This window comes from Pomacea canaliculata, linkage group LG2, assembly GCF_003073045.1.
Source record: "Pomacea canaliculata isolate SZHN2017 linkage group LG2, ASM307304v1, whole genome shotgun sequence".
In the NCBI taxonomy this organism is placed as follows: domain Eukaryota; kingdom Metazoa; phylum Mollusca; class Gastropoda; order Architaenioglossa; family Ampullariidae; genus Pomacea; species Pomacea canaliculata.
Window position 1 is genome coordinate 25050925 of NC_037591.1, and position 11694 is coordinate 25062618.

Below are 11694 nucleotides of genomic sequence, written 5' to 3' on the forward strand. Positions count from 1 at the left end.
GCAAAGTAAACAGAAAGCTGACACTTGAAGATACTTCAGTTTGCACAATCTTTAAACTTAATTTTTTTTTTTTTGGGGGGGGGGGGAATGACACATCCCAAGAAAACAATACCTGCAGTTGGTTTCTCCAGTTTATTTTATGCTCCCTAAGTAGATCATTTAAAAAACCTGAACAATAACAACATTCCCTTCCTGAAATATGTTCCATGAAAGAATTGGATGCAAAAACATGACATCAGATATATTTTGCATGCACATGGTGATGGTGAAATGATTTTACAGTATTTCTGAATGGAGTACTGATGCAAAATGGCACAATATTTCAACCACTAACTGTTCAAGTTTTCATATAAAATATGACAGGTAACTGTCAGATAAATGCATGTGGTGCTAGCCATGTTTATTAGGTCCATCTTAGCATCACGGAAAACATCAGCTCTGTCAGAAATTTTAAAGACCATATAAAATTAATAAACCAGTCTTAAAAACAAAAGGCAGAAAAAATGAAAAAGATGTTGACAGTAGAAAGGAAAGAAAAGACTAAGAGAAGCTATATGTAAGGAACAAATATAAGATGGCGAGAAAGTGAATATTTATGTCCATGTCAATAAAAGCATTTTATGACTCCAAAGAGAAAAATATGGAAAGAGATCGGTGTTGATATTTTTGAGAAACAACCACCTATTTTACAACTCACAGTATACATGCTGGACACATTTGTATGATTCCTCCTCTCTAGCAAGCACAAGTGCACACACACCCCTCCACTACAGGAAACTGATTTATTACCTGATTATTAACAAGTCTAGCTTGTTGCTGCAGATGAAAAGATAAAAGCTCCAAGAATTTTCTTGTCCATCACCAAAGAATCTTTTAATTCTCTGCTTCTTGGTGACAGCAAGATTAGAGTCTAAAAAGTGCAATATCCCATGGGTACCAACTGATCATCATCCCTCTTCAACATAAAGCCACATTATTTATCACAAAATGGATGTCCCATCTAGACAAACAGACTGGACATATGTAAGTTTAAAAGCATTAAGAATAAAGGCAGGAATGATGAAAGAAATTGGGGATGATAATGGGGGAGGTGGAAGAAAAAACAGGTGGTGATATACAATGGCCGATGAAATAGATGAATGATGGATGAAATGGACAAATATGGCATTTTATCAGAATTTTTGTCTGAAAGTAAGCTGTATTTATATATATACACAATAAAAACTTACTATCACAAATAAATATCTGAGTGTACAGAAGTTACAGGTAACATTCCTTATCCAAAATGAAATAAAAATGAGCCTAAGGACAGTTGTTTTGTTGGTTTGCTAATCCTGATGTTCATGGAACATTTTACAGAGTACACAGGACTTAGCCAGTGAGCTGGGGATGATTATATGACTTTTGAAGATAAAGTTAATGTTTTTCTGTGGGTGAAGAGGAAACAGGGAAAGGTATGTGTATGTATGCTGGATACAGGAGCTAAATACTGGCACAAATACTCCTCAAGCTGTGTTTGTTTTATCAAATTTTCATTACTTTCACATATTTGACAACTTCAAACAATCACTGAAACACTTTTATCAGAACCAAAACAATGGCTGAACACAATTTGTAATGCAGCATGCAATTGCTCGGCTTGTGTAATAGTCCTTGTTAACAGATTTTGTTTGATGATATAATTTTAAATATATTAAATATATATGCACACACAAAAACTCTCTCACATGCATTCCATTCCCTCCAGCATCCAGAACTGCTGCACATGCAGACACATATATGCCTGCATACGTATACAAGAATTTGTAGTCATGCTCACAGCTGATTTCATTTGCCTCTGTAATCAAGGAAAACGGCAAGCGATAACTGCCCAATTATTGGCTGCATCTTGTTCACCCTCCCTTTTATCTCCTCAATCTCTCTGCAAGTACACTGGTGTCTCCCTTCTTTCTCTTCTTCACACAGCCTCAAGGGTGTGCATGCATGAACAATAATACCACCACCACCTCTCCAGAGACAGCCTGGTTGGCCAAATGCTCTATGTGGTGGGAGGGTCTACTGTGGCCAGGGAGAAAAGAAGAATGCGTGAGGGATTGAAGTACAAATTAGATGAATGGAAAACCAGGGACCAGATGTATGGAATGAAAAACTCCTCCGGTGACTCCTCCTCTACATATCTGAACTTCAGTTCTGGAAATTTCTGCAAAAGTTAAAACAATTTTATCGTAGAAGCCATAATTAAGTTACGCCAATAATTTGTTTTTAATTTTTTTTTAACCTAGTAGCCCCCTAAAATACAAACAATTTTACTTTTAAATGAATGTGGTAAAACTTAAAGAAACTTGAATCACCAGATGTCAGACTGTGTACTTTCTACACATTCTTCAAAAATAAATCATACCTTGCTACTGCACAAAGCATCTTAACTAATCATTCACTTTTAAGTCTTTCTGATTCTGTTTCATGAATGTCCTCTTCTTTAAACATAAATAAGAAAGTCCACAAATGCAGGCATCAATGCATGCATACAAACTTATATAAATAAAAGCACATACAGCAAAAATTCACATAAAATAAAAATGTGGACCTACCCTTTAAGCATAAAATCACTTACACATGGGTACTCTATATATTTGACAAGAAAGTAACAAGTTAATTCCTCTCAATGTATATAATAGATGGGTTATACCTTAAGTCGATCCCGACGAAACTGTAAGGCACCTTCTTTGATAATTTCGAGGACTTGTTTTGGAGATAAGCTGGTACCATTTTTATCCAGGCGAGCAGAAAAATACGATAGCACCTACAAAAATGATTAAAGTGTTCAACTAAAGTATTAGAGGAATAGTAGGCTACTTTATACTGTATGTGTATGTTTTGTATGCTATATATATATACACACAAATTTATGAACCACCATATACATACAAATAACTATCAATGAATGACCAGATAAAATGTCCAAGCCCATCAACAAAATTAAGCAGGTAAATGATAGACTCTTTATCCAGAAAAAGACATACAGAACGTCTGCATGGACGGCAGCCTGAGTATAAAATGACTACTTTACTGCAAGATATTTGTTTAGAAAAGCACACCCAACTGCTGTCTTTGGTAATGCAAATTGCCAAGCAAAAGTAATAAAATTATACTAAATTTTAAAAAGTGTTTGTTTCTAAACTATGCAATAAATACAATTCCAATACAAAAGAATATAGGTCAAGATGCTTCTCACACAACATGAAAAAAAATTCCTCATCACTCCTGCCATTTTTCACATTTTAAATTTATTATTTCCTTCAATAATGTTAACTTTACTGCCAACTGACTGTATCAATATTCTGAATAATATCCTGAAAGGTTGGGTGTGTCCTGAAGGGCGCAAACAGGTTACGCTGGTACAAAAGAGTGTAGATCAAGTGAGGGTTATGGTGCAGTGAATGGGTAACACATGAGTTGATGATCTCCAGCACCATCCGTAGAACTTCCTCCAAGACATTCAGATCTTGCAACTGCTCATGAAACATAATCAGTTGTCCAATTACTCAACTCAAGCATGCATCCACATGATGAACTTTGAATTTACCATTAAATAAAATTCTGATGTAAAATTTTAAGTCCCAGATAGGAAGCAAATATCCTATAGTTTCAATTCAGTTCCTATGTCAACACAGGAACCTGTTCCTCTGTATGACCCAACATGGTGCCTGGCAATTTAATTTTAACACCTGCACATGCTTCATGCCAGGACAGATTCTTAATAATTTTCCTCTGTGCTTAATGCTAAAGATACTATAATACATTTTAGATCATCTTTAAAAATCAACCCTTCTTTCGGTGTGCAAGCTGTTGGTAGTGTCATTCTGAACAAGAATTCTAGTACAGACATCTAAAAGTCCACTCCAGGAAATTAAAACCTATGATCCAGAACTTACCTGGTCTTCATGTGTCTCTGCCCCATCTTCATCAGGTACAGGTTCCACTGCAGTCTGCCGAAGTTGCTCAATGAGACGTGTGTGGCGCTTGCACAACTGAGAAAACAGGCTGCAACAATCAATCGCATATTTATTTTTTGAGTGAAATGTCACCTCATGTTATGCAGCAAGCACACACACATATATGAACACTGAGCTAAAGAAACCCGTTTCACCTATTATCTTGCTCGTTCAAGACATGTATAAAAGAATGCACAAACCTGATAATTTTCTGTGCAACAAAAGGGTGAAGGTTGGTGAAATGAGCAGACATGTTGGCCAAGGCAGCAAGGCAGTTAGTGTGCAAGTACTTGTCCTGTTATAAAATATATATGTATAACCTAGTAATCATTAAATTAGAAATGTATATGCCAGTAAAGTAAACAACAATAAACTCTAAAATAACAAGTAAAAAAGGAAACTTTAAACATAATGCTGATGAAGTGGCTTGCCACAATTAATGTTTCAAGTTAAAGATGAAAGAGTGCATGCCAGTACTCTAAACATGTGAGTGATGCTAAAATCTTATTTCATGAAAAACATTAAAATAAAAATATTAAAACAAAAAATACCCTCATGCGTGTCATGTTAAACTGTATGGTTCTGACTACAACCAGAATCAACAGCCCGCCTAGAGTGATTTCTGACAGGGTTCGCTCTTTGAACCAGCTGACATTCTGGATGGTCTGTAAAAGCATATTGCACATTATAAATCTGTGATTACAAATAAACACTGGATTGCTCCAGACAACAACTACATGAGAAAATATTAACTGAAAAACTAAAGTGCACAAGAGGAGCATCCAGCATGTTGTACTTTCTAGGCATTTGCCAAGGGTTAACTGGAGCCCAGAACTTGATGTTAAAATGATTAAACACAATCATGGCTAGGCTTGGATTTTTATGCAAAAAGAGAGCAAAAAAAAAAAATGCTGGTAAGGTGATATCTCTTACATTAAGCAGGTACTCATTTACACCTTTTCCAACAGTTATGATTACAAACCATTCATTTTAGGTATGCACAAATATAGGAAAACACACACTCACAATTTCATGGACAGCCTTGTTGAAGAGGTCATCCTCACTTAGCACCAAAAGTATGATCAAGGCCATGTAGATGTGATGAGAGTTACGCTCCTGAGCACCATACAGAATCCTCAACAGCGGAAGTACCTGCTCACATGATAGGCACACACTGATGACAATTATGCAGACCAACAGAAAGCAAAACTTTTCAGTGTTTCATAATGCTGGACTCCAAAATGTGTAACAGGGCTTAAATTCCTCACCATCACAACTATGACTGCATGCAACAAAATACCAGTTCATATGTAACAGCATAGACCAGGTAGTCACTACCAAGCACAAACTCACCAGAGCATCGATATTTGTACGCGACAGGATGAAGGCCTTCATGCCTGCATTCTGATGAATGAGAAGGTAGAGTAACAATGTCGTCTGGTCATCTCGCAAAGTGTTGCAAAGTGTCTCGTACAATTTGCTGTACTCCAACCGAAAAGTTGATGCAGCCTGTGTTGGACTTAACTCATCTAGGAAGTGACAAAAGTGCACCTTAGAGCATGAATCAAATGTGGAATTGTTTTAATACATTAACTGTTCCATACATCAACTATTATTTCTGAAGACACATAAAGCCATAAGCACCAACTCTCTTTTTGTCACATTTTCAATGAATTAATGAAATTTAGTTCAAGCAGGCTTTCAACTAAAAATAAATTGTTGAGTACTTCAGTTCTACTACAAGGACATCAAAGAGAAGATGGGGGAAAAAACACAACTCACGGTTTGAATCTGTGAAGGAGAACAGGGCCTGTCGATATGGGTTGTTCACACCTACTCTCTCTGTTGTACAGTGATTAACCAACACCAGGATGAAAAGAAGACTTTGATTGGCTAATAAAGTCTCTGAATACTCTGTCTCCTCTGTCTTCTTGGGCTTTTTACCCATGCCCAGTGTCACTACTGACCAGAGGCTAGCTATCAACATAAAAGTGCACATGTATTTGTGCAGGAATACACATGCACACCCACTCTCTTTCCCTTATGGTTTTAAGGCCGAACTTCCACAGTCTGGCCAGTTTGACCTAGGGGAGGGAGGGAAGGGTACTTGATGGACCAGATGGAAGCAATTAGTGAAGTATGACCTCTAAGGTAGCCAGCACCACATGCTCCTCACCCCCAGGTCAAACCATTCTGTCCTCATAAGGTAGAAGTTTGGCCTTTAAGCACACAAGAAAAAGCTCAAGACAGTGAAAAATGTTACAATTCACTGGTTCTTTCTCTGTTTCATCTTCCTTAATAGAAAGTCAGCCAAGCCACTGGATGCAATGACTCAGTCCATTAGATTAGGCTTAATGGATCATCCATTTTCTTTTACAGTCAGAAACCTTGGTTTTACTGTGATGTCAGGTACATATCTAGAAAAATTTGTTTCTAACATCTGCAAAACTGTTCATATATTTTGTGCTATCTAGTTTCTGCATATAATATCTTTCAGATGTCTATTGTATGCAATACACTCTATTTTCTGCTGAATGTGGTCAGTCATGTACATATTCACATGGGCAAGATATGCTAGGTACCCTCAACCAATGAATGCACAGACTTACAAGCAACAGCTGCGGTGACAGAAGAGAGAAGACTGGCCTCATCACTGGTGCGATAGAGCTCTGGAGGGCACTTTTCCTGGTTGATGTAGTTCCACAGTAAAACTTTCATCAAAAGTGGTGCATGGATAGCACTAAAGGATATCAAATACAATATATGCCTTGTTATCTGCTTTGCTTTTTTAATTTTATAATGCACAACATGTGAAAAGATTTGAAAAATACATGATTAAAGTAGGTTGTAATGCTAAAAGTTTAATTAAAACAGTTCTTCATACCCTATTAAAATCATAAACACAAAATAATGAAATGCTTCTGCAAAGCAGATGCACAACATGTAAATTTCTATTACATGATTGCTTTTTCTGTTTATTGTGCAAGTACTTAATAATTATAATTATTATTAAGATACTGAAATAAGATGTGCTCTACTGATCATTAAAAAAAAAAAACCAAAAACAAACCCTAGCCCAAGGAAGCTTTTAAACCAAGGGAGAGAATACAAAAAAATTTCCAAAACGGAAATGATTCAACAATCTTTCCTTGAACAGCTGGATTCTAATAAAACAGGCTATGTAACTAGGATGGTTATAGGACTACGTCAATATGCTACTTGCATGGAGTCCCTGTTACTCTGAATGACATGGATTCACTACACTAAGCTTTTCTTCATACATGTTGGATTTTAAGTGACTTGTCCTCACTGTATTTGCCAAGGATGACTGGTTAGCCTCTATGGATGTGTCACAATATTGTATGGCTGGCCATCCTGAAAAGTAATCTTTAAGTTTCTGGGCTTGTCGTAGAAGAAAAAGCTTCATGTAAGCTAATTCCTTCACTTGATTGCCTGCAGCAAGGGAACTAAACTAAATTTCTAAACAATAATTTTATTGCTGCTCTCCCCTTCTGATGTACCTCTCACTGCCGGTTAAGTCCCTCAAGAGAGACTACACAAGTGCAGAAAAATCCCTCTTGACTGGTTGACAAGTTACACTAAGGACATGCAACTCGTTCTTACGATGTTACAAAATTGACACATTTCATACAGACCTTGCTTATCTGTATCTATTGATATCAAAGTTGTGGCATGCTTTTTGAAAATTCACTGTCAAAAAACTCAGTAAGTGCAGTACTCCTTAAGTAGGAGACTCTTTTCACACAACTTTGGGTGTCCACCAGGGGTATTTTCTGTCCCCTATGCTGTTTAACATCTTGCAGGACACAAGAAACCATATGCAATCACCACACATTGGTGGAAGGTTCATATCACTGTGGCTTGAAGACACTGATCCGATGGAAGACCCAATAATGAACTTATTGACGTTGCCAACAGACAGAGCAGATGAGAATAGAATGGAGCCCAGCACTACCATTAGCCAAGTCTTTACTAACAGCAACAGTGACAGCAAAGACAAAATCTATCTGAAGAGGTCAACAGCTTCAAGCACTTATAAGGCATCTGGTCAAAAGTTGACAGCAATATGGTATGAATCAGCAATAACAGAATCTGGCACAGCAGCACCATTAGGTTTGCTACAAAGATTGTACAGAAATAGAAATCCAGGCATTCAAGATCAACAGCCCAAGGAATCTGCTCCAAAAGAAAATGAATATGGTCAGCCACCAAGAACCCCTTCTGGCTATGTGACCTGACATTGCATTTTAAAACTGTTCTTTAAGATACATTGGAGGAAAGCTGATGCCGAGGTGGACAGCGCCAAGTACTAGCTGGACAACATAAAGGAATGGAATGACCATGCCACTGAGGACTTGTTTTCTGCTGCTCTAGAAAGGCCTCTGTTAGTTGCTATGTCTATCCAATCCCTCCCACTCCACAACCAGTCTGGTTGACTAGCCAGTGCTTAATCCGTCCTGGTCAAGGAAATAAATGTTGAATAACGATATCTAAAAGCATAAAACAGCAAAGTGACCAAAAAACAAAACAAACTCATACATGCACAAACACCCACATGAATAAATATTCAATGATGAAGCATAAAAAATATGATGAGCTAAATAGAAGGAACAGGGGGTTGTGGAATAAAGAAAATAACATGTAAAGAGATGAGACGACTGACCATCGACCTTGCATAAGAAATCTGTAGATGGAAAACTGTGAAGAGGTCTGGGGTTGAAACATCTGTATAGACAGCAGCACAAGCAGTGTGTTGAGACTCTCTAGGTGAAGTGCATAAGTGAAGTTTCTGCAGAAAGAACAATAAGAATTATTAGAGGCTGATAAATAATTAAACACCTAGTTTATAATTCAAGACTAAAACCAGCTCAGTTTACCTATTAGCATTACTGAAATAGTTTCAGGCTCTTAAAATTTCCTACACCAGTATAATTTGGGAGAAAACCATTGATACTGCATGTGTGTAGCTTACTATTTATAATCATGCAATTTAGAAAATGCATGTACCTATCCAACTGAATTGTTATGATTATGCACTGAGCAGTAAGGCATAAATCTATAAAGGTCTTTGCAAAATGGTTTATAAGCAACTAGGGTGAAATTAGCTCTACAAAAATAACGATAACATCTTACAGATACAAGCAAACAAACACCATACACAAAAACAAATCAACATTATAACATTACAAAAGCATATGGAACATCAAAAATGAAAGCATCATTATGTACTTTCATTAATCTATAAATATATATATTTAAATGTTTTTAGAGCAAGTTAGACTAGCACCATAAACACAAACTACTCAAATAATAAGTAATGTATCAACAGTTTCTCAAAGCCAGAAGTCCCAGACACTGTTCCCCATCCCTCTTCCCTTTCAATTGTGAGATTTTACTACTCACAAAACAGGCACATCTACAAGCAGCTCCACCAACGCTGTAATGAAATTCTCAATCTGACCTCCAATTTTGTCGTCTGTGTCATCTGCTGGTGAACCTGTCCAACAAACTTCAACATGATAAAGGTCTCATTTCCGAAGTTTTCAGAAAACCCTAACAATAAACAGTATGTCTTGAAAATGTACCTTATGCTTTTCAAACAAGACTTGGACATTTTTATAGACACATGATGTCAGTTAGATTGTAAGCACCTTAATTTAAGTAGATGGTAATGTTTTGTGTAAGAAAGGAGTGCATCTAAAAACTAAGAGACCACCAAAAAACCTCCATGCAGCATTTAGACAATCCCCCTTCCTGTGTGTCTGCATTTATAAGCATCATGAAGCAGTGCACCAGAAAATGAAAATATGAAGTGTGACAGTTGTTCATGGAGAGTGAAAATATATGTACATTAGTGCCTGGTTGGCAAGGACAGGAAAAAAAGCAAAAGCTGTTCTTACCGTCTTGGTTTGGGGGTCGGCAGTCAAACTGTTGAATTAACAGTTCTTCTGACAGATGCTCAACAAAATATTTACAGAGACTACGGATGATGAACAAGGAGTTATAGGTCTGCCAGATGAAGATATTACTGTCAAAATAACACACAACAGCACACACACACACACACAATGTGCTCTAGTAAGTATATAAAACTAGAAAGGGTTTTCAAATCTTAAAATATATTTCCTGTCTTATTTGGTTCATTAACCTTTGATGCAGCAAATAAAAGATAAAAGAAATCTAAAAGAACAAAACAAACATACTAAGATAAATAAACAGATATCAGTACACAGACACAGGTATCATCTGATGACCCATCTACACTACTTTCCAATCATGTCACTATAAGCAGAAGCTACAGGACATATTATATCCAGCACAATGAATCAGACTTACTCTTCACACTGTGCAGACGCTTTCAGTTCTGTGGCACGCATCATAAAGCAGTGTACCAAGGAACGCAAATTTCCTGTGTGACAGTTGTTGATTGCAAAGTTGCGTGCAATAAGTGAAGTTGAATCCTCAAGTAACCGGGCATCAGCACTGGGCCAGAGTGAACAAAGAATTATATCAACAGACCAGCATTGCAGTAAGGATGCAAAAACATTTTCAGCGTCTCTGATCTTGGTTTTTTCACAAGGTGTAAGGCAAAAATCAAGATCTAATTCGAAAGATATTTTTCTTAAGCAACAAATGTAACATGGAAAATTCTTTCATCCGAAATAAAAGGCATGATGTGAGGTTTTGTGAGGTGTATTTGTATATAGAAGTTCTAAATGGAATCAAGGTCTGCATATACCTTGTAACTGGGATGAGAAATGAGAATGAAAGGAGCTGATTCCAGAAGGGATCCATAGGGTGGATTGGTTCTGTGCTTGACAGGCGCTTGAGATATTCATTATCAGCAAGCTCACTCAAACTGCTGCTGGTGGCACCCATCTTCTTGAAGATATTCCTTTCAGTTCGTTTGCTTCTGTGGTCATCAGATTAGTTGAAGCGTCATAAAGATTGGGTCCAAACAGTGCAGTACGTTGACAACTGTAAAATATGGTGGTCAAGCATCATATCAATAATAATAAAGATATATTAGTAAGAAATAGAGTATGGGAGATAACAAAAATAAAAATCACTTTCATTATCAAAGTATCTTTACTCTGTGGGATAACACTATCTTGAGAAGTCCCTGAATGGTGAAACAGTTTTCCAGAGTTTTGATATCTTCACGACTGACTCAGCAGTGTCGAAGGGATTGACTGGCAAGACAAAATAACAAAATAATGGTTGGTAGTGACGCTATTACGATGCTATCACTACGACTGTAATGAAATGCAGTACAGTCAAGAACATAGTAGAAACATACAATACTTGGAAAACAAGGTATCGAAGAATATAATTTGAACACGTTATGTTTACATACTGTGCAGCAATCACATCATCGTCTTAGTAAAACTTTGAAGACCTCACAACAGGCAGACGAGAATTCTTTTTCCTCCACGTCGTTGCTCGCGTGTGATTGTACTTCCGGTTACCTCTTGTAGGTGGGAGGGGAGTGTTTTGTGTCAAAGACTGGATTATGCTGTATCATAATATAGCCGTAATACTCGCTAAAATGTTTCAAAAAGCCACCATGATTTGATGGTTTAACTGAGGCGAGATTTTTTATTACGTTCTGCATGATTGCGTCTGTACATTTATTGCGATTAAAGTCCATAGTATCACGAGTTTCCATCAAATGATA

The 11694-nt window shown here is 37.0% G+C and overlaps 1 protein-coding gene across 1 annotated transcript; it reads right to left on the bottom strand.

Moving 5' to 3' along the window:
• Nucleotides 1-118: 118 nt before the first annotated feature.
• On the bottom strand, nt 119-11497 carry LOC112556255 (dymeclin-like). Its single transcript, XM_025225081.1, has 16 exons — nt 11374-11497; nt 10756-10994; nt 10353-10499; nt 9917-10044; nt 9420-9513; nt 8680-8805; nt 6605-6735; nt 5778-5972; nt 5349-5524; nt 5022-5147; nt 4547-4660; nt 4196-4290; nt 3936-4044; nt 3330-3512; nt 2690-2803; nt 119-2200 (listed from the first exon to the last, which is right to left on the bottom strand). Exons 2-16 carry the CDS (start codon nt 10893-10895, stop codon nt 2039-2041), a joined length of 2040 nt encoding a protein of 679 aa, XP_025080866.1. The 5' UTR covers nt 10896-10994; nt 11374-11497; the 3' UTR covers nt 119-2038.
• Between the last annotated feature and the right edge of the window lie 197 nt (nt 11498-11694).

What these genes read in the sequence shown, in the direction of transcription:
- LOC112556255 (XM_025225081.1), bottom strand. Translation starts at nt 10,895, where the DNA reads ATGGGTGCCACCAGCAGCAGTTTGAGTGAGCTTGCTGATAATGAATAT. An exon ending in TGTCACCGCAGCTGTTGCTT is followed by an intron (nt 5,973 to 6,604) that starts GTAAGTCTGTGC and finishes TTATGTTGATAG; the next exon opens with CTAGCCTCTGGTCAGTAGTG. An exon ending in TTAACATGACACGCATGAGG is followed by an intron (nt 4,291 to 4,546) that starts GTATTTTTTGTT and finishes ATTTTATAACAG; the next exon opens with GACAAGTACTTGCACACTAA.